Here is a 27,808-nt window from a genome sequence, read left to right as displayed (position 1 = left end):
ACTCCAATGGCAACCTGTGAACTCCATGCGCAATAGGGTTAAGGCAGTGCTGGAAAATAATGGTGGCCACACAAAATATTGTCACTTTGGGCCCAATTTGGACATTTTAACTTATGGGGTGTACTCACTTTTGTTGCCAGCGGTTTAGACATGGCTATGTTGAGTTATTTTGAGGGGACAGCAATTTTACACTGTTATACAAGCTGTACTCTCACCACGTTCTGTGCTCGGCCTCGCCCCCTCGCTCTCTCCTCACAGGCTGCCAATGGCTCCCACTCTATGTACTGTGAGGAGAGAGCTGCTTCTCTCGGGCACAGCATTGGATCGAGTTTCAGTAGGGTGGGGATATCCTGCAGAGAATGCATGTAGATGAAATGAAAAGGAAAAACATAAAAACCAATTTTAATCTATTTAATAAAAGGTTTTATTGATCCTTCACTTCCAACATACAGCCCTTAAAGTGGAACTGTAGCCTATGTAAATAAAATGGGCTCACCAGCAAGTTTTTTTAATGCTGAAGAGATATGCTTTGTCTCTTCTGCATTAAAGCTTACTTTCCTGCCTGTCTGCCCCTGTAAAGTGAGTTGCACATGTGCAGCTCACTGTACAAATTCAGCAACGTCATTCCTGCCCAGCCAAAGACAGCGGCTGGTGATCAAGACCCGGAAGGCGGACGAGAGCTTGAGGATGCCACATCGCTGAAGCTAAGGAGAGTATTGTTCCACTTTAAGAATTACCCTTTATTGCCATATTCCACGATGATGGGTAAATTCCCCTACCTTTTTAGGGACAGGAAATGATGGGAAATCTATCCAATGAGGGCAGAGAGAAAATGAAGCTGTTTTAGCATAGTGGGGGAAGGGATCAAACGGAGTTTATTGATGTCTCTGTCTTACTGTTCATTAGGCAGAACATCAAAGAAAAAGGGGGGTGAACATCAAAGAAAGGGGAGGGGGGTAAAGGGAAGTGCCCACAATTGGGTCAAAGACCAAATGGGACAAATCTAGTTCCTCACTTCAGAAGGTGGAAGAAGATGCTGAAGTTAGGCTTTAGCCCTGTAATTCGAATCTATTTTAATATCAATATCAGACCATAACCTCCACTATAGAAGATACGAATGTAAATGGCATAAGCATACTCTATAAATTGAGGGCTATGTTATGTTTTATAAAAGGAAATCTGGGCTAACTTGAAATGCACAGGTACCCATTTCTGGCTTTATGTAAACGCTGATTGCAGGCTGTCATGCTAGATGAAGGGTTTCCACACATCTGATTACTGAACAGAAGCAGACATTTTGTGATGGCTGTCATGCTAAATCGGTGGGTTCTATACTTGGGTCCCTAAGCAGAAACAGGAATGTTGCAGATGCAGCTTAATGTAGTCCCAATACTTGGAGTCGCTGACCTGTAAAATGTCCAAAAAGTATTAAAGGCAGCCAGAAAACTAGTTTTAACCACTTAAGCCCCAGAAGATTTTACCCCCTTCCTGACCAGGGTTTTTTTTTGCGATATTTTTTTTTTTTTTTTTTACTGCGTGACTTTAACGGACAATTGCGACGCTGTACCTAAAATGAATTTCACGTCCTTTTTTTTTTTTCCCACAAACAGAGCTTTCTTTTGGTGGTATTTGATCACCTGTGCGGTTTTTTTTTTTTTTTTGATCATGCGCTATAAACAAAAAAAGAGCGTAAATTTTGCAAAAATAACTATTTTACCAGCCTTGGAATAACTGATCTGCTTTTCCCTATAGTTACAAGATTTGTTTCTGGATGATTATGAGGAGGTCTTCCATGCAAAGTTACCAGACAAGGAAGACAGGAAAGCTTTCTTTCGGGATCTTATTTTGAACCAAGCTGCTAAGCCTCCAACTTCCAAAAGGAAGGCAGGTTAGTCTCATCTTGAAGTCTTTAACAATAAAGGAATCTTTTACAGCAGTGTTGCCATGTGTCTTTGTTTTTTTTTGGTTTTTTATATTAGTTCTCCAAGCTCTTGAGGTGCTGCCAGTGGCTCCACCACCTGAGCCCCGCCCACTTACTACCGAGGAGCTGAAACGATTGGAAGCACAGGAGGAAGAAACCCTGCGTGAACTGAGGCTCTTTCTAAGGGACGTTACACACCGAATCGCCATTGACAAACGATTCAGGGCTTTTACTAAGCCAGTGGACCTTGAGGAGGTAATAAGGATTTGTTTCTGTATGACTTGCTTGCGTCTCAGGTGTTCTGACCTGGTGAAATATTTGTAATGTTAATTCAGAAAGGCTTTTTTTTTTTTTTTTTTTTTATAAAGACACTGAGCACAGACAGTTTTAGGGATTATATTTGGTCAAATTTTTGAATTGTATTAAAGCACATGTTTACTTTAAAGTGATAGTACAGCTTGAAATTAGAAAAAAAAAAAACACAAATATGTCATACTTGCCTTCTCTGTGTAGTGGTTTTGCACAGAGCAGCCTGGATCCTCCTCTTCTTGGGTCTCCCGCTGGCGATTCCAGCTCCTCCCCCAAGTGCCCCCATAGGAAGCTGCTTCCCATGGGGGGGACTCATGCGTGCTCTCTCCTGAGCAGGACTGTTTGCATCTACTCAGACGCTCCGCCCCACTCTTTGCTGACAGGTTTTGACTGATTTTTATTTTGTAAACTTTCCATGTTTCTCAGGTTCCAGATTATGTCACAGTAATTGCTCAGCCTATGGACCTCTCAACTGTTATAAGCAAAATTGATCTGCACAAGTATCAGACTGTGAAAGAATACCTAAGGGACATTGATCTTATCTGCAGTAATGCATTGGAGTACAATCCAGACAAGGACCCAGGAGGTGAGCTACTATATTTCTTTACATTTTTTGAACATCCTCCTTGTATTTGACCTGACTTTAATGGCCGGTTTTGAATGGGCCCTCTACAGTTGAACTTTTCTTGGTGGATGTCCTAAGGTGTTAGCGGGATTTAGTTATTGATTGTGTTAGCGGGATTTAGTTATTGATTGGTGGGTCTTGTTTTTATTCAAATCTAGTCACATGGTGGATGGTTTTAGGAAATGCAACCTAATTCCACTGTTGCTTACAAAGAGTTTTAAACAATGACAACTGTGGTGAAGAAAATAGTGAGGGTGGGTTCACACCACATGCAGTCCAGTGGGGTTTTTCTTTTTTCTCTGAATCAAAAATGCTTGGTAAGCTATATGGTTTCTAATGGCCTAGTTCACACCAGTGCGGAACACATTTAATTTTTCCTGCATTAAACTGTACTAGAATGTGGTAAAATGCATCAAAAATGCATTGGAATGCTTAAATGCACCAGGCCCCAGTACAGTGGGGGGGGGGGGGGGGAAGCATCCAGAAATGCATCAAAAACACATAAACCCTTGTCCACGTGTTATGGCGTTGCCCCAAACTATTCAGCTACTGGTCTATTTTTCAGGTCCCTAATATTTTTTCTATTCAAACCCAAACTTGGCAATACTGGGTATTATCCCGGCGGATATTCTTCTAAATGATTTTAGCTTGATGTGGACAAGGGCCATATAACTAGCGTGTAAATTGATATTACAAAAGTGGCATGCACCCTCTCCTCCCACAATGCAACAATGGAGGGACTCGGTTGACCTTTTCTTGAAAAGGGAGAGTTGACATATATGTTGTCCTAAAATTTCAGGAAACCTGGGATAAATGGCTCTTTAGAATCAACACTGTACACTTTGTCCATTAGAGATTGTGAATCAGGGTACTTTAACCTATGTAACTGAGATATAAAAAAATGTTGACCTTTTTTTAATGGTGATATGGAAGCATTCGTAGAATGTTATGACATCACTATAGTTGTGTTTAAAGGTACAAGAGTGTTGGTTACTCTTTATACTATTATTCAGTGGTTCTTGTTTTGGGCTACGGTTTTCTATATTATTTTGTTGTGTAAATGGCAAAAAAAAATTTCTTCAATAAACATTACCTGATTTAAATAAAAAAAGAGCGCATTTAGAAACTCATCCTGAACAGATCTGGAGTGCGTTTGTGGTGTGATTAGTCTCTGCAAAGTCTGCCACTCATATCAACCAAGGCATCTGTGTCGTCAGAACTAACCACAGACCCTGGAAATTGTTTAGCCCAAGTGCACAATGCAATAAAAGGATACTATATTCTGATTAGATATTTATCATATGTGGCTAAAATATATATAAATAAAGTGCAGCGCCAAATCATTGAGCAAATCAAGAACAAAGATAGTTGCCTGTAGATCTAGAAACAATATGTCTTAACAGATAAACAAAATGAGACATAAGCCATTAAACATTCAAAAGAGCCATATGTAAGTCCCTTAGTGCCACAAAAGGTAGGTTGAAGATAAAGGAAAGATCCCAGCTGCCAAGGATGAGACCTAATTTCACCGCTGTGCCAAAAATGGATGTGCTCTTAACCGGAAGATATGGACCCCCCAAATAAATGAGTGGTCAGACAAGCCTGTGTGTATTAAACAGCCATCATCCGCAATCCATATAGGCAAAAACAGAGTTCCTCAGTCTTGTCCAATACACATATAGATAATCCCCCTCCCAAGGAGAGCCCCCACGGGTCAGGGTAAGCCTCAGATAGACCTCAGAGGAAGAAAAGACTCCAAATGGTATAGTACGTAAGGGATGGTGATCAAACAGCACAAACTACTCACATGTCTGTAGATGAATATAGGCATGTAAACAAACAAAATGGCCGCGGCGTGTGCGTGCTTGCGTCGACATGGGGGTATATATATATATATATACACATACACACACACACACACACACACATCCTAAACTCCCTTGCTATCTATATAATTTGCAAGATGTGTGACTGCACCACTGACTGAAAACAATGCATGAATTCTCTTCATTGGTGCTTTCTATGGTGCATTTTAACATGTCAGCATCTTTGTTTTTAATACGTTTTGAATTATTTTTTTTTTTAACTTAATCTTCATGTGCTCTATGAAGGATTAACCACTTTGTTACTGCATTTTAAGCCCTTTGGTGTGCAGTATTGTCCAATGTCTGTGTGCTTGCCTTGTTCTCAGACCCCATTGTCAAACTTAGTGTTTGAAAAGTCAGAAGGTTTTTATCTAATACATTTTATGCATTAAGATAAAAAGCCGCCTGTGCGCCTCGGCCCCCCTAAAACTTACCTGAGCCCATCTCTATCCAGCGATGTTGCAGGAATGTTTCAGCTGCCTGAGACTCCCTTCTCATTGGCGGCGACAGCAGCGCTGGGCCATTGGCTTCTGCTACTGTTAATCAAATTCCGTGAGCCAATGGAAAAAAGGGCTGGGCTGCGACTGTTTGAATAGACACTGACAGCTGTGGCTCAGGTGCCCGATAGCAAGCTGCTTGCTGTGGGGGCAATCCACAGGAGGGAGGGACCAGAGAAGAGGAGGATCTGGGCTGCTCTGTGCAAAACCACTGCACAGAGCAGGTAAGTATAACATGTTGCTTTTAATGGGGGGGAAAAAGACTTTAGTATCACTTTAAACTAACAAATTGGTTATTGCCAAGTTTGCTGATTCGTAAGGCACTTCTAAGCTTCAATTTACTTTGTTAAAACCCTCCAATCACTTTTTGCATATTCCAGATCGGATGATCCGCCACAGGGCATGTACTCTAAAGGACACAGTTTATGCAATGATTAAACAAGAGCTGGATGAAGAATTTGAAAAGCTTTGCGAAGAAATCCAGGAATCTCGCAAAAAGAGGGGTGAGACTAATCTTTTTAGTATGCCTGAAATAAGGGGATCTACTTTGATGTTTTTATATCACCATTGTATTGATGAGCCTTTCCATGTGTTTAGAAGGGGGAGGATGTATTTGGTCTTATCCAGTAGTACATATTCCCAGTCAATTCCTCCGAAGTGTGTGTTCACCCTAGGATCCTTTCCAAGCAATTTGTAGCTCTATCCAGAACAAGAAAAATGTATAGTTTGGGAAAATATTGACCCGACTGATGCCACTATTTGGGAGCCTTGACCCCCCCCCCCCAATTTCTCATTCAAGTCAATTAAATGGGTTTTGTAGTATGTGTGACCTAGAGTATATACGATATTTTTATTTTCCTGGATTTAGACCCAAATATAAGCCGAGGCCCCTAATTTTGCCACAAAAAAATGGGAATAATGACTTGAGCATATTCAAGTCATTGGGGAAATGCAGCAGCTACTGGACCACCACGAGACCCAAAACAGGGGCTGCGGGCATGGCACAGGAGAATGCCGGGCTGCGGGCATGGCACAGGAGAATGCCGGGCTGCGTGCATGGTACAGGTTCAGACAAATTCTTGGTGCTACCTTCCTATAGACACAATACTTGCTATATTTTTTATTGTAAAGAGACTTGTAAAGACAGCCTCCAAGATAAGAGTACAAAAAAAACACATAAACTATTCTATTGAGCACAACCCATATACTGTGTAAGTAGAAACTGACATTGTACAAAAATAAATAAAAAAGGCTGTGGAGTAGTCTCACCTGTTCCTGTGGCGCTTTAGATTTAAAAATGGCGCTGCCAACACGTCATTGCGTCAAAGTGTAGCGCATATATAAACTCACGAAAAAGTGATTAAGTGTGTAACAACATCACTGAAAATCGTATTTAAAATACTCTGACATTTTGCGAAGTGCACCTCCAAAGAATAGAAAAAAGGAAAAATTAAATTCCCACAAAGCAATTCCTTATGTGTTTGACGAAAGACCCCGGAACAGCCAAGGAAAGGGTCACACAGGATGCTTACTGGAATGCCAGTGACCCCCTTATTTAGGTTGGTCAAAACTCACTCCAATGACCAGGGATGGGTCCTCTGGAAGGAATGGACATCGACACAGGAACCTCCTGGCAGCAATAGAAATATATCCGGTAATCAGGTGAACTCCAGCTTGCTCTCAGCAGACTTTAGTAAATGCAAAGAAAGGGTTCAACATAGTATAATAAAGAAAAAGCACCTTAGTTTATTAAAGTATTGCACTTACATAATGTCATCTTGTGAACGGCATATAAAAACGCCAGAAGACAGACTGTTCCTTTCTCCAGTAACCAAAATGGCTGATCGGCCGTGCATACGCAGTAGAATGTGTATGTGGCTCTGCCTTATGCGTTTCGTCATGCGTGATGTCAACATCTTTATTTATCTTACATGATAAAAGCATCCGCTACTTGGCTTTTGTCCTAATCAATTTTTTTTTTTACCCAAAATTATATCAAAAATGCAACAGAGATCTACATCACGTATTTACTTATTGTTTTGTCCAGTTGTCATTTGCTGTCGGATGTCGTTTTCACAGTAAATTGTAAACTGGAAATAACCAATGCATCTCAAACAAGAACTGTTCATCAAGGAAGTACCACGCTGAAGTAGAATCGGTCAAAAACCATTGCATTGTACCATTCTTGATGGGAATACTAAATAAATACCAAGATTTTCTTTTCTTCCGCAACAGTCAGTGTTGATGGGGGAATACCTCCCACAGACCTATTGTATTCTGCCAGCAGGGGGGTGTCGGGAGCCTTTCCTGACCAGCAGAATACAATTATTATTGCTAGCAGGTATAGCCACTGGAAACCATCGCATGAAAATCAGAGTGGTTGTATCCAAGTCGATCAATGGATTGACTTGGGTACGATCTGTCTGCCCATACATGGAATGAAATTCAGCCTGTCCCTGCTAAAAAAAAATTTGATCCAAGTTTTCCCATTGGCAAATCACAGGTTTGTGTTACCATGCAATTATTGAACCCTACTTGTACCTGCATGTGGATGCACATTCAGTACCTGCTTTTTATATTTGGAAAAGATAGGTACTTTTTCTTTGAATCTGTATTCTATACTAAATCCCTTTTTTTCCTCCAAAATACAAACTATTGCTTTCTTCAACACAGGTTTCGCCTCTGCAAAATATGCACCTTCCTATTACTATGTGCTTCCAAAGAACATAAATACACCAGATGGAAAGAAAACGGACACAGAGCGTGAAAAAGCAGCATCCTCATCTGCGCCTCCTGTTGCTTCCAGTACACCCAGTACAGGTGTGTTCAGGTCTTATCTTAAATGTCATAGGAGTAGGATGCCATTGTAACAGTAGGAATGCTTATGTCTAGTTTTGCCTGAAATAAGGTTTATTGAAGCTTGTAAAGTGTGCGTCCTCAAAGATGAACACAAAACCATGAATGTGTAAGTTATATTTGCATATCTACATATGGGCACTTGGCACTAGATAAAAAAAAAAAAAATCTCATCCACACATCAAGCCTGAATTCTCCTATTTTCATTTGATTTTTTTTTTTCTTGTCCATTAAGGGACACTGTAATTTAATCACTGTTGGATTATACAGCTGTCTACAGAAGAATTAGACCCTGGTAGACAAAAAAAATGGCAGCCAACCCAGGGTAACCTCTCCTTTTTAGAATGCCTTTTTTTTTTTTTCTCCCCTGGGAGAATAGGGCATCCTCCACCTTTTTCTTGCATAGGTTGCTAAGCATCTTTAAATTTCCCTGTTTCCTGACCATTTTTCTGGGGGCAGAGTGTTAAACACGAAGACTGACTGCTGATATCTGCTGGATGAGGTTACGCAAACTAAAGGGGGGAGGGGGAGGAGAAAAACAGTCCCGTTGGACCGGATACACCTATCTTACACACTACCAATGGGTCTGAAGCTCTTTTCAGGCTGCCTACTGGTGCAGCCCACACCTGGAGCTTTAAATCCGGTTTCATTCTGCTCCTTAAAGTGTTTCCAAACCCACAACAATAAATTCAGTCTGTATATGCAGTAAAGCATGCTTGTTATACTGTGGAACCTAAGGGGTTGATCCTCTGCGTTGTATAAAAACGCTGTTTGACCTTCTGATCCTCCCCTTTCACTGTCCCCAATCCATCTCATAAGAGCCATTGGAGTCACTGCACAGGTTGTTTGCTGTGTGTTGCTATTTTTTTTTTTTTTTCTTGGGAGGGTGCATGTGATCAGCACAGGGCCCATCAGCACTGTCCAGACAGATGGTCAAGGGTCATGCATCCTCAAAGGACAGTCGGAGTATAATGAAAATTCCAACAAGCTTTCATTAGACACTGATAGAAGTCACAAGACTGCTATATACTGCTGATGAGAAATGGTATTTAGCAGTTTATATTTACTAATATACAGTCCGGTCCACAAATATTGGGACATCGACACAATTCTAATCTTTTTGGCTCTATACACCACCCCAATGGATTTGAAATGAAACAAAATGTGCTTTTAACTGCAGACTTTCAGCTTTAATTTGAGGGTATTTACATCCAAATCATGTGAAAGGTGTAGGAATTACAACAGTTTGTATATGTGCCTCCCACTTTTTAAGGGACCAAAAGTAATGGGACAATTGGCTGCTCAGCTGTTCCATGGCCAGGTGTGTGTTATTCCCTCATTATCCCATTTACAAGGAGCAGATAAAAGGTCCAGAGTTGATTTCAAGTGTGCTATTTGCATTTGGAATCTGTTGCTGTCAACTCTCAATATGAGATCCAAAGAGCTGTCGCTATCAGTGAAGCAAGCCATCATTAGGCTGAAAAAACAAAACCCATCAGAGAGCAAAAACATTAGGTGTGGATAAATCAACTGTTTGGAACATAAAAAGAATGCACCGCCGAGCTCAGCAACACCAAAAGACGCAGAAGACCACGGAAAACAACTGTGGTGGATGACCAAAAAATTATTTCCCTGGTGAAGAAAACACCGTTCACAACAGTTGGCCAGATCAAGAACACTCTCCAGGAGGTAGGTGTATGTGTGTCAAAGTCAACAATCAAGAGAAGACTTCACCTGAGTGAAAACCACAAGATGTAAACCATTGGTGAGCCTCAAAAAACGGGAAGGCCAGATTAGAGTTTGCCAAACAACATCTAAAAAAGCCTTCACAGTTCTGGAACATCCTATGGACAGATGAGACCAAGATCAACTTGTACCAGAGTGATGGAAAGAGAAGAGTATGGAGAATGAAAGGAACTGCTCATGATCCAAAGCATACCACCTCATCAGTGAAGCATGGTGGTGGTAGTGTCATGGCGTGGGCATGTATGGCTGCCAATGGAACTGGTTCTCTTGTATTTATTGATGATGTGACTGCTGACAAAAGCAGCAGGATGAATTCTGAAGTGTTTCGGGCAATATTATCTGCTCATATTCAGCCAAATGCTTCAGAACTCATTGGCGGCGCTTCACAGTGCAGATGGACAATGACCCGAAGCATACTGCGAAAGCAACCAAAGAGTTTAAGGGAAAGAAGTGGAATGTTATGCAGTGGTCAAGTCAGTCACCTGACCTGAATCCGATTTGAGCATGCATTTCACTTGCTGAAGACAAAAACTGAAGGGAAAATGCCCCAAGAACAAGCAGAAACTGAAGACAGTTGCAGTAGAGGCCTGGCAGAGCATCACCAGGGATGAAACCCAGCGTCTGGTGATGTCTAATGCGTTCCAGACTTCAGGCTGTAATTGACTGCAAAGGATTTACAACCAAGTATTAAAAAGTGAAAGTTTGATTTATAATTGTTAATCTGTCCCATTACTTTTGGTCCCTTAAAAAGTGGGAGGCACATATACAAACTGTTGTAAATCCTACACTGTTCACCTGATTTGGATGTAAATCCCCTCAAATTAAAGCTGAAAGTCTGCAGTTAAAGCACATCTTGTTTGTTTCATTTCAAGTCCATTGTGGTGGTGTATAGAGCCAAAAAGATTAGAATTGTGTCGATGTCCCAATATTTATGGACATGACTGTAACTGCATTTTCATTTTCATGTTCTGTGTACTGTGGAAGACCAGATATAGTGAATGCGGGCTCCAGGGTTTAGTAACACTTAAACCACTTACCTACTGGGTACTTTTACCCCCTTTCTGCCCAGGCCAATTTTTAGCTTTCAACGCTGTCGCACCTTGAATTACTATTGCTGGTCAGGCAACATTGTACCCAAATTTAAATTTTTATAGCTATTTTTTTTTTTTTCTCACACAAATGGAGCTTTCTTTTGGTGGTATTTAATCACTGCCGGGTTTTTTATTTTTTGCTAAAATATAAAATACCGAAAAGTTTGAAAGAAAATTCTTAGTTTCTGTCAGTAAATTTTGTAAATAAGTAATTTTCTTCTCTGATGTGCACTGATGAGGCGGCATGGATGAGACGGCACGCATATGCTGCACTGAGACAGCACAAAATATGCCACACTAGTGGGCAGCACTGGTGGGCAATGATAGGCAGCACAGATTGGTGTCCCTGATGTGCACTGTTGGGGCTGTACTGTAATCGGGGCACTGATTAGTGCCCTGATTACCTGTAAAGGTCTTCCCTGTGAGGCAATGCCGCTGATCGGCTCTCTTCTCCACACACACTGTCAGTGTGAGCCAAGGAGGGCCGATAAACAGCACTTGTTTACATGTGACCGGCTGTAATTGGACATAGCTGATCACATGAGTAAAGAGCCTCGTCATCGGTTCTTTACTGAGATTGGGGTTGAGCCATGTCCTAGGAACATAGCACTGCAGCGATCACTACACGCCAGAGCAGTGGTTCTAGGGCGCTGTCATGAGGTCATCCCAGAACGAGTGTGCGGTATAATAAAATGACAGCAGGCAGGAATTGGTTAAGATTTGACTGCTTTTATCCTGGGCTATTTAATGGTTTCTGGATCGGTAATCCTCCGTTTTTACTTTTGGGACCGTGCTAGGCCTGCAAGGCCAGTCTGTAAAGTTTGCTTCAGGCGTTGGATTCTGCGTTAGGCACTGACCTTGCCATGTTTTTTTACACATACTGTACATGTTATACTGGTCCCAGGGCTTTGGTCCATTCCTATGGTTCTCAGACCTCTTTGAGGTTATGCCAGCCACGATGAAGCCTAGACCCCTAATGTGCCCCAGCAGCATGGACAAGGTAGGACAGGGTTTCTGGCTTTGTACAACCTGCACTGCCGGTCTCACAGATATACAAGCACAGAAATTGGGAGTTATTGTTTACTCCCCATTATATCTATCTGTATTTGTCTTAAACATTTGGCTCTCTAAATGTATTACTTTATATTTAAATTTTTCCCACTCTCAAGATGGTGGCAAAGTTGCAGTTGTTTCCTGGTTGATACACTTTTATTTGCCATATTGCTTCTCACATTTGATGCAGTTCTGCCACTTTCTGCTACAGAGACACAGCCAAGAAACATGCTCAGTGCATGAGTTTTCGCAGCCTCTTCACCCTGGACACTCAAACCCCAACCCTGCTGCATTCATTCCATGGGTAACCCTTCAGTAATCCCTTCACTCTAGCAATGGCAGATACCCGATGCAGGCGAGCTGGGACAAAAGGGCTAATTAGTGTTTTTTACAGATGGCCTATAGAATACTCGGAACACCACTCAGGGTGTTGGTATTGTTTTAATGACACTGCTCCACTTCTGACTCTAGCTCACCATGTGGCCTGTCTGACAAAAGCAGACTTTTTCTTGCTCTGTCTGAATTCTTCGAAAAATATTTGCTGCTCCTTAGAGGCCAAAAACGCTACACCTACCTTATCAGCCCACCTACTTTAATGAATCAGAGATTTTCAACTTGTTTGGGAAAGAAATGGAGGAAAACAAGGGAGAAGCAGATATCGTATCGGCAGTAGTTGGAAAATCCTCTGCAGCTTCCATTTATGAGCCACAAGCTATGACTTCTTAACAGTTATTCTCCACTGTGGATAGACATGTGGTGTGAAAAACTAGTCTTTGCCTAGCAGCACCTGATTCTCCACAGCCAAATCAACCAACTATATGTAATAAGAGGCTGTCAAAAGGCTATTGATGCACAAATAGTGCAATAAAAGGATTGGCTTACCCTGAAAGAATATTCACTCATCTTAAGGTTTTCTTGAAATTTATCCTATAGTACAGAATTTAAAAAGAAAAAAAAAAAAAAAAAAGCGTTTGGTAGTAGATCCTGCCATTTCAGTCCTAAATAAACACCTGACAAGATGAGGGAGACCTAGGGTGCCTGGAGGATGATGATTGGGGTGAGGCACTGGTCACGTGTAAAGCTGTCTCACCCAAATTGTCAGATTGACTTAAATGTATATTGTCCATCGCACGTACCTCACACCTGTGAGACTAGCTACCATTGCACGTACCTCACACCTATGAGACTAGCTAAATTCAATCAGGGCCAGCCTTCTACCACCATCTGTGGTCCTGCCCCTACATGCAGGGCTATTAGAAGCAGGTGGTGGATTTCCTTCATGACAACATGGGGTCCCCTCTGACCTTGGACCCCAAATTATGCCTACTGGGAATCTTTCCAGATGCCAATATCGATAAATATACAAAACAATTTCTACATGAAACACTTTTCTCTGCTCGAAAAACGATAGCTAAATTATGGATGTGGCAACCTCTTTCAAGGATTCTGTCGCTAGGTGCTTTTGAAGCCCTACTAAAGGCGTACTTTTCCTTGGCACGTGCTGCCCTACAACCAGCAATTGCCGCTGTCTATTTGCCAGATTGGTAATGGGACATGACAAATGAGTTTGGTCTTCAATGACCCAGTTTTCTTGGAACCAGTGTGGCCTAAACCAACTGTTTTTAAAGTGAAAGTAAACCTGGAGTTAGGCTTTAAGACTTCAGGGATTTAGTGATATAAATCCTCCAATATGACGACCTGTGTTGCCTTGGGATCCCAACCTGATACTCTGTAACAGGCTTTCTTAACCAGGGTTCCTCCAGAGGTTGTTGGGGGTTCCTTGAGCAATCTCTGCCTCTCAGAGAAGTTCCTGCTCACACCGTTGTTTTTAGCTATCTGTAATTCTTCCCAATGACCACGTGTAAGGAGCATTCATCTTACTGACCATCACGCTAATGTATCATGAGTTGTAGATATAGTATTTTTTAGCAGGGGTTCCCCCGAGCCCAAAAAACTATTTCAAGGGTTCCTCTGTTTTGAAAGGGTTGAAAAAGGCTGCTCTATACTGATGAGACTCTTTGAGTCTATTAGAGAAATCGCTTTAGGAGAACTTGCATGTAAGGTTGTCCTTTTGGTGGCTATTTAGGCATGTTTTTGAGCTAGAGACTTTCTTGTTCAGAGCCTTTTCTAATCTTACACAGGGACATGGTGATCCTGAGACCAAGGCTTTCCTTTCTACTTAAGGTGGTCTCCCCTTTTCAACTCAATGATGATATTGTACTCCCTCCCCTCTCTCCTGCTCCATGCCAAGAAGGTTTCTCTACACTGCTTGGACATTTTCAGAGCCGCCAGGGTCTACCTGGCAGTCACCACTTCTTTTCACCAAGCTGACCATTTTGGCTTTCCCGCAGGCTCTCCTAAAGAGCATGTTGCTACCCATCCCACCATTGCTAGGTGGCTCAGAGAACTAATTTTTAGGGCTTTTGCCAATGAGAAAATGTGTTCCTCCTTTCTTCTATTGGCACGCATTCCACCAGGTCTGTTGGGATTTCTTGGGTCTTTTCTAAAGCATCTGTATCCCAGATTTGCAAAGCGGCCACCTGGCACTCTGTTCATATGTTCTCAGAGAGATGTTCAGGCCTCAACTGATTTGAGCTTCAGTTGCAAGATGCTTTAAGGCAGTGGTCCTCAACTCCGGTCCTCAGGGCCCACTAACAGGCCAGATTTTAAGTATTACCTTGGGGAGATGCAGACTAGAATACTGCAATCACTGAGTAGCAAATTATATCACCTGGGATGTATTTCAGTTATCTTGCAAATCTGGCCTGTTAGTGGGCCCTGTAGGCCAGGGTTGAGGACCACTGTTTTAAGGTGTCCTCTAAGTAGTATTTGGATTCTTATAGTGCAGGGGTCTTCAAACTATTGGCCTCCATTTGTTCAGGAACTACAATTCCCATCATGCCTTGTCATGTCTGTGAATGTCAGTTTTACAAAGCCTCATGGGGCGTGTAGTTCTGCTACAGCTGGAGGGCCATAGTTTGAAGATCCTTGTTATAGTGGAACTTCACCCAAAAGGGGTAGTTCTGCATTTTTGTTTTTTATAAGAACCTTTTATCACTGTCTACAATACAAAGAATTGCCATCTAAGGTATAACAGATGACTGGTGGTATACTAGTTGGATTTCTTGTTTTTTTTGTTATTGATGTTTTGATATGTTCCACCTACATTGTGGACCTTACCTTTTCTATGTCATTTTTTTGCAATTTGTGGTGGTATTTTTTAAAAAAAAAAAAAAAAAAAACTTTTTTTAATAAACATATTGAAACCGTAAAGTCAGCAGCTACAGTATTTGTAGTTCTTGGGTGGATGTGTAGGCTTATAACTGGAACAATTAGATCCTTACTCCAGCTAGTACTTTAAGTATTTTAGCAACTTTTTTTCTTTTAAATTTAAATGGGTTATTTTTTTTCTGGTACTCAAATTTATACTAACACTGCAACCCTTTCTGTAAAAATGCAGGCAGGAGAAGATGTAGACGGCGGAGTCGCTGGAGCACTGGCTTGTGTCCTAAAAAGAAGAAAATGGTATCAGCTGTTCGTGGTGAAAAAAGTTATGAAGCAGAGAGTGAAGCAGACCAGGAGCCTAAAGAGTCCAGCCTAGATCAGACTGAAATAGAACTCCTAGACGAGTCCTCAATGGAAGCAGAAAATTCTAATCTTGACATCAGTGGCATAGAGACTACACCTCCCAATGCAGATTCTTCTAAAGCCCAACCTGAGCTTGGGAAAAAACACGAGGAAGTCCCAACTGCAGCAGTAAATGGGGATCATAGAGACTTAAATGGTATGTGAAGGCATTCTACTGTTGTAATTGGCCATGACTAAATTGGAGCTCTGCTAGAAACAAATGATACTTAAAAAAAAAAAAAAAAAAAAAAATTCAAAAATTCAAGCTGGCACTCTATTTGCTGTCTAACAACTAATTTGCTTTCCAACCACTGGCTTTGACAGTGTAGCTGTACAGTGTTGAGGCCTCTTTGCCCAGGTAGCGTTGAGGCCTCTGGCCTCTTTGCCCAGGTAGCGTTGAGGCCTCTGGCCTCTTTGCCCAGGTAGCGTTGAGGCCTCTGGCCTCTTTGCCCAGGTAGCGTTGAGGCCTCTGGCCTCTTTGCCCAGGTAGCGTTGAGGCCTCTGGCCTCTTTGACCAGGTAGCGTGGAGGCCTCTTTGACCAGGTAGCGTGGAGGCCTCTTTGACCAGGTAGCGTGGAGGCCTCTTTGACCAGGTAGCGTGGAGGCCTCTGGCCTCTTTCCTACCCAAGGTAGTTTTTCTATTCCACCTGAATCAGGACTCTGTAATTCCATCCTTCTTTTTTTTTTTTTTTTTTTTGTGCTAATTCTAGGCATTCTTATGGGCCATACACACTATATACAATTCTTTTACATTTTTTTTCTTTAGATTTACCAAAACCATATAATATAAGGTCAAATCTATAAACACTTTGAATTTGTATGCAATCAGGCAGGCCCTTGGACTACGTAGTTAAGGTAACTCTAAAGGAAATCTAACCGCAAAAGTTGTATAGTGTGTATCCAGCTTAAAGCCCCGTACACACGATCAGATTACCGAACGATCTGTCGTCCGTTTTTTGGGCATGCTAGTCTGATGTGGAAAGTGAAGAGGTTATTTTCATACGAATTTTCCCGTACGACAGAATTCAACTTCAGAAGTGATGTCATGTGTTGGATTGTTTTGTATGTGTTCTTTCGTCTCTGACCATGCCTAGTCTTGCTCTTAAAATTTTTTTCAGACGAAAATTGTACTAATTAAATGAAAATCGGACATTGTGTTTTAAGTACGATAAAAATTTTATAGCCTGCACATCCAGTTTTTGTCGTCCAAAAATCCGTAATCCACTGTCGAAAGCACTATACTAACAATCCGAAAATCGGCAGATCGTTTGTCGGACGAAATTTCCCTTCCGATTTTCGTATCGGGTGTACGGGCCTTAAGACTCTGCTCCACTCTGATACTTGAGTCTATCTGAAGCCTACAGCTTTGTTTCTGATTCTGTGAAAACTGGTTCAGGCTGCTTCTAGATTCCCTATTTCTTGGTGGATTTGTCAGCTCCCCCCTCAGGCCTATAGTATCGAGGGCAAGGACCTTTGTTTCTCAGTTAAGGCTGTTCTACCAGGAGTATCGGTGCTTTCTGAACTATTCAGCATCAAGTTTCTGTTCAAGTTTGTATAGCTGCTACCTGTTCTGACAACGTTTAACAGTTAAATTCTGCCAGGTAGATGTACACGTCTCTGCCAATGCCAGTTTTGAGCGTAATATCTTGCAGATGTGGCTATGTTGTGGGGTCTACTTTTCTATTTTGGAGTTTGGAGCATGTTGGCCTAGATTCTGTGCTGCCCACCCATCATATTCAGTGCTTTGGGACTTGCCAAGTAGTCGTGGATGTGTCACCATTTTTTGTATAGCACCTGCCCTTTAGTGCTGCGGACCTTCGGTACCTTGCCTGTGTGTCTGCGTCAAGCCAGACGGCCCTTTTTAAGGGGGCCATTTATTTTCATGTGGGCCTCTATGGAGGGGCTCAGGGGGCATCCCCCTTTTTTTTTTTTTTTTTTTTTTTTTTTTTTTTTTTTATGGTATCCAGTAGGTGGTCCAATCGTGGGCCCAGGGTCGGCATCCCTCACCTGCCTGTTTTGTCTATGCAACAATCCTGATCTGTTTCAGGGTGAGCTTGGTATGTTGCGACCCTACTGGGTCTGCAGCCACGCATGCAATGCGCTGGTGGATGCACTGATTGTATCGGTGCGGTCAACTTCAAAATTGGAGGAGGCTGCTGCGTTGGAGGTGCTGGTCTCCTTTGGTACCCGCAGCTCCCCAAAAGGTGTCGTGTGTGTTTGTTTTTTTTTTTTTTTTTTGTCCCGCCTACTTGACAAAACTGTCGCGAGTCAGTGACCTAAATGCGTTAGGTTGGTGTCTAAGCGTTTTTTTGCTAGACAGTATCCCTTAGAGTTCCTGTTTAAAAAAAAAAAAGACAGTTCCACCTGCGCTGGATTCTCAGGGTTTCAGGTCGAATAACTCCACTTTAATTCCGGCTTTTAAAGACCGCTTTTGACAGGAGAGCTGAGACTTTGGTTCACCACATGTTTCTTGTTGCCAGTTTGGTCCTTAGGCTGGTGTTCACCATAGCATTGATGCCCCAGACTTTAACGGAGTGGGCAAAGCTTTTGCGCCAGGATCTGGAAGGGGAACAGATTTCTCCTGCCTTTGCGAGCTTGCGGACCAGTGGGTCTAGGGGGTTGCAGTTTTGTCTGTGGTGCCTCTCTGAATGCGGCTACCTTGGTTTCTAGGCTGTCCATGACAGAACTGGTCCTTTGGCTCCTTATATGGCTGAAATCGAGACTGCCTTACCTGTTCTCCCCTTTTTGGCAGATTGCCTGTTTGGATTTTCCTGGATGATATCTGTAAGGGTCTTACGGGGGGGGGGGGTTACACTTATTCCACAGGCTGCCAGGGGCGAGGAGTGTCGCCAGAGAGCGGGTTCTTCCAGACCTTCAGACAAGCCCTCTTTTGCCTGAAGGGTCGCCCTCACCCGTGTCTGAGGTGGGAGGACCTCTTTGCTTCTTTCCGGACCCATGGATCTTCCGGATTCAAGACAGGTGGGTCTACGAGCTTATCCGGTCTGGGTACAAGATTGGGTTTTGGTCTTATCCTCCAGCGTGCTTCTTTCCTTCAAATCTGTGTGTCCCCAGACCGCCTGCGGGGTCTCTACGGGGCGGTGCAAGTCTTTCTACTACAAGAGGTGATTGCTCCGGTTCCAAAATCGGAACGTTTTCAAGGTTTCTAGTCAAACCTGTTCCCAGAAAGGAAGGTAAGGTCTGTCCAATCTTGGACCTCAGGGCTTTGAACCACTTGTGCGCGTACAGAAGATCTTAATGGGGGTCCATTCATACAGTAGTGGCATCCCAACATCAAGGACACTTGCCTTCCTATCCCTTCATATGTTGGTCATCAGCGTTTCTTCCACTTGCCGTGTGTGAGAGGCATGCTCAATTCATGGCGTTACCCATTGGTCTCGCTTCACCTCCTTGGATGTTCACAAGTTTTGGTCCCGGTGCTAGCATTGTTGCGACAGCAGGGGATTGCATCGCTGGAGTACCTGAACGATCATCTTCTGCAAGCAGAGTCTCCGACTGCTCTACAAGACCACCTGGACATCACTGTGCTGACTCTGCAGGAGTTCGGTTGGACTTTAAGCTTCCAGAAGTCTGTGCTCTGGTTTCGTCCACCAAGTTGGACTACCTGGGTTTGACTCTGGACTCAGGCAGGGTGTTTTCTTCCGCTGGACAAGCTGCAGAGGCTGCAGGATGCTATTAGACTTCTGTTGTCCAGCAGTCGGTTGTCTCTCAGGACTTGTATGCGGGTGCAGGGCCAGATGGTGTCTACCTTCGAGGCTGTTCCGTTTGCAAAGTTCCACACTAGACCTCTGCAGAGAGATTCTTGCCAAGTGGGACAAGAATTCAGTCTCTACACAATCTGATCCTGCTGAGTCAGGGTACGAGAGGGTCCCTGATCTGGTGGCTTCACTCTCTGGCTGTTCAGTACAGGGGAAGGAAGGATTTTTCCTGTCGAACAGTGGTCACCACAGATGCCAACCTGTCTGGGTGGGGAAGGTGTTTTGGGCACGGATTGTGCTCAGGGGGTCTGGACTCTGGAGACTAACTATCAACGTACTGGAACTTCGGGTGATCAGACTGTGGTCCATTGGACGGTTCGTCTTTGGGGGTGTCCGGTACGGATTAAATCAGACAATGCCACGGCCGTGTCATGTCAATCACCAAGGGGGCGCAAAAAAGTGTTCTTGCGGCCCGAAGTAGCCGGCATTCTAAGGTGGGTGGAAAGTTTTGTTCCAGCTCTCTCTGCTGTGCATATTCTGGGAGTGGAAAATTGGCAGGCGGATTACCTCAGTCGACAGGCTTTGGACCACGGGGAGTGGTCCCTTCATCTGGAGGGGTTTCCCCTGTGGGGAACTCCCAAGGTGGACCTGTTGGCCTCTCCTCTCAACAGGAAGGTGCAGAGATTCGTGGCAAGGTCTGGAGATCCTGAAGCGGACGTCAGACGCACTGGTGGCTCCTTGGGGCCAGTACTGTCTGATATACATCTTTTCCCCTCTCAAACTTCTGCCGAGACTTCTATGGAGGATCGAGGCAGAAGGAATTCCGGTCAGCCTAGTGTCCCCAGACTGGCCTCGCCGGTCTTTGTACGCGGATCTGGTACGGCTAGTCACCGATGTCCCCTGGCGACTCCCTCTCAAAGAATATCTGTTGGCCCAATGCCGATCTTCCATCCTGCTTTACAGTCGCTGGCTTTAACGGCTTGGCTGTTGAAAGACAGGTGTTGAAGGGTAGGGTGTTGTCGACTCGGTGATTCCTATGCTGTTAAAGGCTAGGCAATCTACCTCTTGGAATTCCGATTTTTACCATCGCGTTTGGAAAGCATGCATTGCTTTGTGTGTCTCTGGAGGATTCTCCCTAGTTTTATTTGATGACTCTCATTTTGGCGTTGCTCCAAAGAGGTGTAGAACAGCGCCTGGCCCTGGGTGCCATCAAGGGTCAGGTTTCGGCTTTGGTGATTTTGTTTCAAGGTCCTTTTGCTATGCATTCCTTGGTTCGCATCTTTGTTTGGGGGGTTTGCCATTGGCAGTCTCCGTTGCCTCCGCAGGATTTCAATTTGGTACGGTTGGTTCCTCCAGAAACAGCTGTTTTTGAAAATATTTGCAGGATTCCTCTGCTCATTGTCCCAGAAGGTCACTTTCTTGGTGGCAATTACTTTGGCATGCAGGGTGTTTGAACTGGCAGCCTTGTCTTGTTCACCACTTCTGGTGGTTCACAGAGATGTAGTGCTTCGCCCTTGTCAGTCGTTCCTAAGGTTGTCTCTGGTTTCCATCTGAATGAAGACATTATGTTGCCTTCCCTGTGATCTAAGCAATCCTAAGGAGCTTGCCTTACATTCTCTGGATGTGGTTCAGGAGATCTGGGTGTACCTGGCGGCAACAAAGTAATTTAGGAAATCAGACTCACTTTTTGTCCTTAGGATGGACCTCGCAAAGGGTTGGCCGTGTCTACCGCAACCATTTCCAGATGGATCAGCCAGACGGTAGTGCAGGCCTATTCAATCAAGGGTCAGGTTCCTCCTTTCCCTAATTAAAGCGCATTCTACGCGGGCGCTTAGTGCTTCCTGGGCCTTTTACCATCAGGCGTCAGTGATGCAGGTTTGCAAGGTGGCCACCTGGTCGTCTGTGCACACTTCACAAAATTCTACAAAGTGGATGTATTGGCATCTGCGGATGCTTCCTTTGGCTTTTGACCGCAAGGTTCTGCAGGTCACTGTTTGAGAGGACTTGGTCCTCTTTGAGGGTGTATTGTTTTTTTCTCTGATGTTCATTGACTGACACAGCACCCACCCCTCTATTGAGTTGGGTTATTTTTTCTTCTGACCCTGCTTGCAACAAAACTGAGTGCCTATAGCAGGAAGTGGGAGTATACCCCCTGGGACTGCCCCATAGGTGTGGTAAAGTTTTTTTTTTTTTTTTTTTTTTTTTTTTTTTTTTCCTGCCAAGTGTTCTACTCCTGTAGGGGGCAGCTTAACCCAATGGTCAAGAAGATTATGGAGCTGTGTCCGTCAATGAACATCAGAGAAAAGGATTTTATGGTAAGACAAAAATCCAATTAATTCCTGTTATAAAACACCAAATGATTCAAATTTCTTCATCAGTTTAGGCCAATGTGTATTGATTGGTTTGCGCAAATGTTATAGCCTCTTCAAACTATGGGATATTTTTACGACATTTTTTTAAATTTATTTTTACTAGTAATGGCGGAGTTCAGCGACTTATAGCTGGACTGCGACATTGCGGCGGGCAAGTCAGACACTGACACCTTTTGGGTACCAATGACACCAATACAGTGATCAGTGCTAAAAAAAAAAATATGCATCGTCACTGTACTAATGACACTGGCAGGAAGGGGGTCAAACTCGGGCGATTAAAGGGTTAAATGTGTCCCTAGGGAGTGCTTACTGTGTGGGGGGGTGCTTTTACTGTGGAAAGACAGGGATCCATGTTCCTGCTTAGCAGAAACACAGGAGCTCGGTCTTCCCTTGTCATAGAGCGGCGATCTGCCTTGTTTTTATATAGTTCCCAACAGAGGTCTGCCTATCTGCGCACATTTGGTTCGGCAGACCAGCTGATTGGCTCCCGCTGTGTCCGATCACAAACCAGGAACTGGCTATGATGTACCTGTACATGATTTTGCCTGTAGGATCTGTAGCCCTGCAGTGTATGTATGTGTGTATACACACACACACACACACACACACACGTGCGGTGGTCTGCTAGTGGTTAAAGCTGATTGTTTTCTCTGGAGAATATCTCTGGTTCCTGGGACCTAATGCTCTGCTCTACGCCCTCTGATGCCATTCTTGTTAATGCCCCTGTAAATTTGGGGTTTTTATGGCCAGGTAATAGGCTGATAACCTTGTAATTGTTGTAATGCAGCATCCATTTGGGTCAAGGTTCAGATAGGGCGTTTGCATTCAGCGTTTTAATTCTTTAACTGATTTTTTTTCTTCCATCATTGAAAACTAAACTACTGTTTTGATTTCTATATTGATTTTAGATGTGTGTCTTTTGAGAATGACCCGTGGAAGACAAATGCAAGTGGAACAGCAGAACCTTATAAGCGTGAATAAAGTTATGGATGTTCTCTCTGAGCCGGTGCCGGCATTCCACGTAGATCACCAGAGCCTTAAGGCAAGTTTCTCTGTTTATGACTTTATTATAGGTAACCAGTATGATTGCGCATGTCTCCCAATAATCCAAATGTACTAAAAAAGAAAAAAAAAAAGTATAAGGGCTGTCTTTGCTGATGTCCTTTTTGAACAGAATGACTTTGTGATTACATAGTCGGATTGTGTAGCAAGTGAAGTCAACTTGCGTCATCTGTCAGAAGTATGGCTGCCAATGTTAACTTCTTGACAGTAATGTTGCTGTTTTCACCAGGACGGGCAGACAGCAAAACACATTCAGGCGTTCTACCCTTCCCCAACTTCCTAAAAATGTTTGTGTTCCAATTTGGACCATTTATTTGCTACACTTCCTACACAAACTGGTGCTCTAGCAGGCTGCAAGTGTTCATGGACGGGGAGCAGCCCAGCTCTGACCCCCCCAATTGAAGTGTTCAATGGGCCATGCTGGACTGCAGCAGTGTGTGTGTTTTAAAGGTTTGACGTTGTGCTGGTAGCACAGGATTTTTAAAGCAGTACTAAACTCCGCTTTTCCACTTGTACCTCCAGGTAATCTTATAGTAAGGCTTACCTGTGAAGGTACAGTGAATATTTCCTAAAATTGCACCGTTTAAGAGATCTTTACATCTGTAGCTGCCGGTGACATCACTGACGCACTGCGCTCTCAATGGATGGTGCACATGAGTGTTCCAGCCATTGAGAACGCTGTATCGCAATTGTGGCTTCCATGTGTGGGAGTGGCTGTGTGGGAGTGGCGTCATCGCAGCCTGGCAATTCAAATGGCTGGAGCTTGCAAACCCAGAAGGAAAAACCAGATTAGGATCTGTCAGTAGTGATGGCCTGCACCTGGAGGGATCCCTTTTACAGCTGGAGGGATCCCTTTTACAAGCAAGTGTGCCTTAATGTGCCAGTATGCAGTGCATACTAGCACAGTATGCCCTTTATTTCCAGTGTAATTTTTTTATTTTTTTTAGGTGAAACTTTACTTACCGCCTTAACCCTTTATTACTTTAAAAAAGGTAGAGGCATATTAGTGTATATGTAGCCTGCATTACAGAAGAGGGTTCAGTTGTGTGGGATTTATTTTAAGTCATGAACATAATAAGTGATATATACATTACCAAAACATTGTACCATTGCAAATGTAATGTGGTGTGTTTTTCCTTATTTTTAGGAACTGTTAGAAAAAGCTGTGAGTAAAACAAATGGATATAATATACTGCAGCTGGAAAAGTTATATGCTTTGCTGAGCCAGTGTATTTACAGACATCGTAAAGACTACGACAAATCTAAGCTGATACAGGTATAATATATTTTATTTTGTGAGCAATGGTGTCTTTTTTTTTTTTTTTTTTTTTTTTTTTTTTTTGTAAGCAGTAGGATTTGTACATGCTACATGTATATTTACTGCTGTATTGTTCTAAGGCTAAGCAGAAACATCATGACTTGGGACTAGGCTTGTTCTGTGCAAAACCAGTTAGTTGATGGTGTGGTGGGTGTATAATCACTTTTTGTACATATTTAAGTGGGACAATAACCCCTTAGCGCAGGTGTCTCCCAGCCCTTGAAGAGATTTTAGACACAGGCAGATAGGACGTTTCCATCATGTGACTGCCGTGATTGCCTGTCACAGCGGTCATATGGAACAGAGACCCAAGCCTATCCCTTGCAGTGGAAAGGAAAGAACATCTCCAGCTGTAGAGAAAGTAAGCAATGAAAGTGTGGAATAGCCCTTCCAATGAGCCCGTTCAATTACATTAGGGATCGACCGATTATTGGCAGGGCCGATGTGCACTTTCCCCGATATATCGGAATCGGCCCCAGAAATTACCGCTATTGCCCATTTATTTTCGTGACGTCATCCTGCCTTCTTAGGCTGCCTCCCTCGGCTTGGACAGCCTCGTCTGGAGTTAGGACTAGTCTTGCGGGAGTGTTTTACAGCCATACACCCACCCACGGCAGCCCGGTGCCAGCCACCCACACCCACAGGCCCTGTACCTGCCAGCCAGCCAGCCACCCACAGGCCCTGTACCTGCCAGCCAGCCAGCCACCCACAGGCCCTGTACCTGCCAGCCAGCCAGCCACCCACAGGCCCTGTACCTGCCAGCCAGCCAGCCAGCCACCCACAGGCCCTGTACCTGCCAGCCAGCCAGCCACCCACAGGCCCTGTACCTGCCAGCCAGCCAGCCACCCACAGGCCCTGTACCTGCCAGCCAGCCAGCCACCCACAGGCCCTGTACCTGCCAGCCAGCCACCCACAGGCCCTGTACCTGCCAGCCAGCCAGCCACCCACAGGCCCTGTACCTGCCAGCCAGCCAGCCACCCACAGGCCCTGTACCTGCCAGCCAGCCAGCCACCCCCACAGGCCCTGTACCTGCCAGCCAGCCAGCCACCCCCACAGGCCCTGTACCTGCCAGCCAGCCAGCCACCCCCACAGGCCCTGTACCTGCCAGCCAGCCAGCCACCCCCACAGGCCCTGTACCTGCCAGCCAGCCAGCCACCCCCACAGGCCCTGTACCTGCCAGCCAGCCAGCCACCCCCACAGGCCCTGTACCTGCCAGCCAGCCAGCCACCCCCACAGGCCCTGTACCTGCCAGCCAGCCAGCCACCCCCACAGGCCCTGTACCTGCCAGCCAGCCAGCCACCCCCACAGGCCCTGTACCTGCCAGCCAGCCAGCCACCCCCACAGGCCCTGTACCTGCCAGCCAGCCAGCCACCCCCACAGGCCCTGTACCTGCCAGCCAGCCAGCCACCCCCACAGGCCCTGTACCTGCCAGCCAGCCAGCCACCCCCACAGGCCCTGTACCTGCCAGCCAGCCAGCCACCCCCACAGGCCCTGTACCTGCCAGCCAGCCAGCCACCCCCACAGGCCCTGTACCTGCCAGCCAGCCAGCCACCCCCACAGGCCCTGTACCTGCCAGCCAGCCAGCCACCCCCACCCACAGGCCCTGTACCTGCCAGCCAGCCAGCCACCCACACCCACAGGCCCTGTACCTGCCAGCCAGCCACCCACACCCACAGGCCCTGTACCTGCCAGCCAGCCACCCACACCCACAGGCCCTGTACCTGCCAGCCAGCCACCCACACCCACAGGCCCTGTACCTGCCAGCCAGCCACCCACACCCACAGGCCCTGTACCAACCGTTAAACGGTAAACTAAAATGTTCAGTACCAGATTTGTGTCAAAAATTGTCTATTTTTCAAAACTTTAAATGTACAAAATATCGGCCCATACCGATATGTGATGGCCAAAATATTGATATTGGCAACCAAAAACCAATATCGGTCGATACCTACATCACATAGAGTACACAGTTATGAAGAATATTTTCCCCTGTTAAAGCTAGTCAGGCCACGTTTTGTTTTGTTTGCGCTTAGCCTGAATCACCCTAAATACTTTGTAGACCTCTTTCAGCATTTCCTCGACCTGGTGCTACACATCACTCCTATCTCAAAATCCGTTTTAACTTTGCAGCTCACTACCTCTAAACCAAGCTCTTCTTGTCCATACATGAAATAAGTAGCATCTGAAGGAATCTTGTCAAATATGGTGTGCATCATTGCTGAATGCCAACTAGCTCCTGAAAATGCGGGCTTCTGTTTTTGGCTTCAAAACTTTGAGTTGCATACCAAGAACACGCAGAAGTGAGTGGGTGGAAAACGGCTGTGCTTTCTTCTGGGTTAGTGATTCAAAGTATTGACTGCAAAAAGGTCCGCATGACAACCAGGCAACTAGATTTTTTGGAAGGCGAGGTTCAACAAATTAAAAATCTAACACTCTATGTCCTAAGGTGAGAATGCTGCTCTTTCATAGTATATACATTAGGGTAATTGTTCAAATAAATGGCCACTGCCCCCACCTATAACTGGCCTTGGCAGCAAGGAGCACATATAAGGGTGACACATGTCAAACAAAACCAAAGACCATTCCCAGCTCAACTTACCAACCAGCTTGCAACCAACCAAATTATCCCAAAAATATGCGTTAAAAACACAGGTTTATAGTATAATTGGTATCCACTTCCGTCCCTTGCAATTTCTAAATTTTTAGACTACTTGTGTAGCCTCTCTTGTCCTGTGTTATAAAGAAAAGGAGGAGGTGTTCTAACACTGTCCTATGGTAAGAATGCTGTTTTTTTCTTTTCATAGTATACATTAGGGTGATTGTTACCCAGGGCAAACTCTTTTACTGACAGGATCACCAGGTCAAATTAAAAAATTGTGTTCCTGAAGTATAACCAATGCAGTCCTCTGGTCAAAGCGGAGTATTGCCCCCCCCCCCCCCTTCCCCAATATCGAACCTATACTCTAATCATACCATAAGACTATCTAATGTATGGGCATTTATTACCAGATTCTCATATTTAAATGCTGGTTAAAACCCTACTCAATGATTGATCATAATCCTGTAATTTTTTTTTTTTTTCTTTTTTAGGAAATGGGACACGAAATTGCAAATTTCAGGATCTGAGATCACAACTGTATCTTGTTTTTAAACTGCCTTAATGTTTTTAATATATGCAATGTTTACTTGTACATATATGCTGTAACATGTGAAAGATATTGGGGGATATTTTCATGGGGTATGACATTGTACTGTATATATGTATTTTGCTGTTACTTTTTTTTTTTTTGTGTATACTAAAGATGAAGAGACTACACCAGTCAAGCAATGTAAAGCATGTTCTGGGCCAATGAGCTTAAGTGATTCTGTGCTTAAGTGTGTACATTGGCCACAGATGTTCGTTGTAGACACCTAGATGTGTGTGGAGAGAAACTGGAGTCTTCCAAATGGCTTCTAACCTTTTCAGGTTGGCAATGTTGGCTTGTCTTCTCGGCAATTGCCTTGGAACACGAGTTCTAAATCAGTGACCCAATGAATTTAAAGCTATAGGACTGGTACAACAGCCAGACAACAAGAATTTTCAGAAATGCAATAAGGGCAGCCTCCATGTGTTGCACAGAAGAGGTTCCTTTTTGCTTCAGAGTATCTTGGGAAGCTCAAACCCTGAGGTGCTTTAGGCAGTTGGTCTGTCTGTCCTGTTCAGTGAGTGCTGCTACCTGAGCGGTAGGAATGTGGCCAATCAGAAGCAAA

The 27,808-nt window shown here is 44.2% G+C and overlaps 1 protein-coding gene across 1 annotated transcript in view; it reads left to right on the top strand.

The window, feature by feature from the left end:
* ATAD2 (ATPase family AAA domain containing 2) overlaps positions 1-27,291 on the top strand; it is an 82,848-nt gene extending 55,557 nt beyond the window's left edge. Inside the window, exons 20-28 of the mRNA XM_082257941.1 lie at positions 1,753-1,888; positions 1,980-2,176; positions 2,657-2,816; positions 5,598-5,720; positions 7,891-8,037; positions 15,424-15,747; positions 22,587-22,720; positions 23,888-24,016; positions 27,149-27,291. Coding sequence (XP_082114067.1) covers positions 1,753-1,888; positions 1,980-2,176; positions 2,657-2,816; positions 5,598-5,720; positions 7,891-8,037; positions 15,424-15,747; positions 22,587-22,720; positions 23,888-24,016; positions 27,149-27,184 — 1,386 coding nt within the window. The 3' untranslated portion in view covers positions 27,185-27,291. The remainder of the gene's footprint in view (positions 1-1,752; positions 1,889-1,979; positions 2,177-2,656; positions 2,817-5,597; positions 5,721-7,890; positions 8,038-15,423; positions 15,748-22,586; positions 22,721-23,887; positions 24,017-27,148) is intronic.
* Positions 27,292-27,808: the final 517 nt, after the last annotated feature.

This window comes from Pelophylax lessonae (genome assembly GCF_965119305.1).
Source record: "Pelophylax lessonae genome assembly, chromosome: 5".
Taxonomy (NCBI): Eukaryota; Metazoa; Chordata; class Amphibia; order Anura; family Ranidae; genus Pelophylax; species Pelophylax lessonae.
This window is presented reverse-complemented; position numbering and strand designations above follow the sequence as displayed.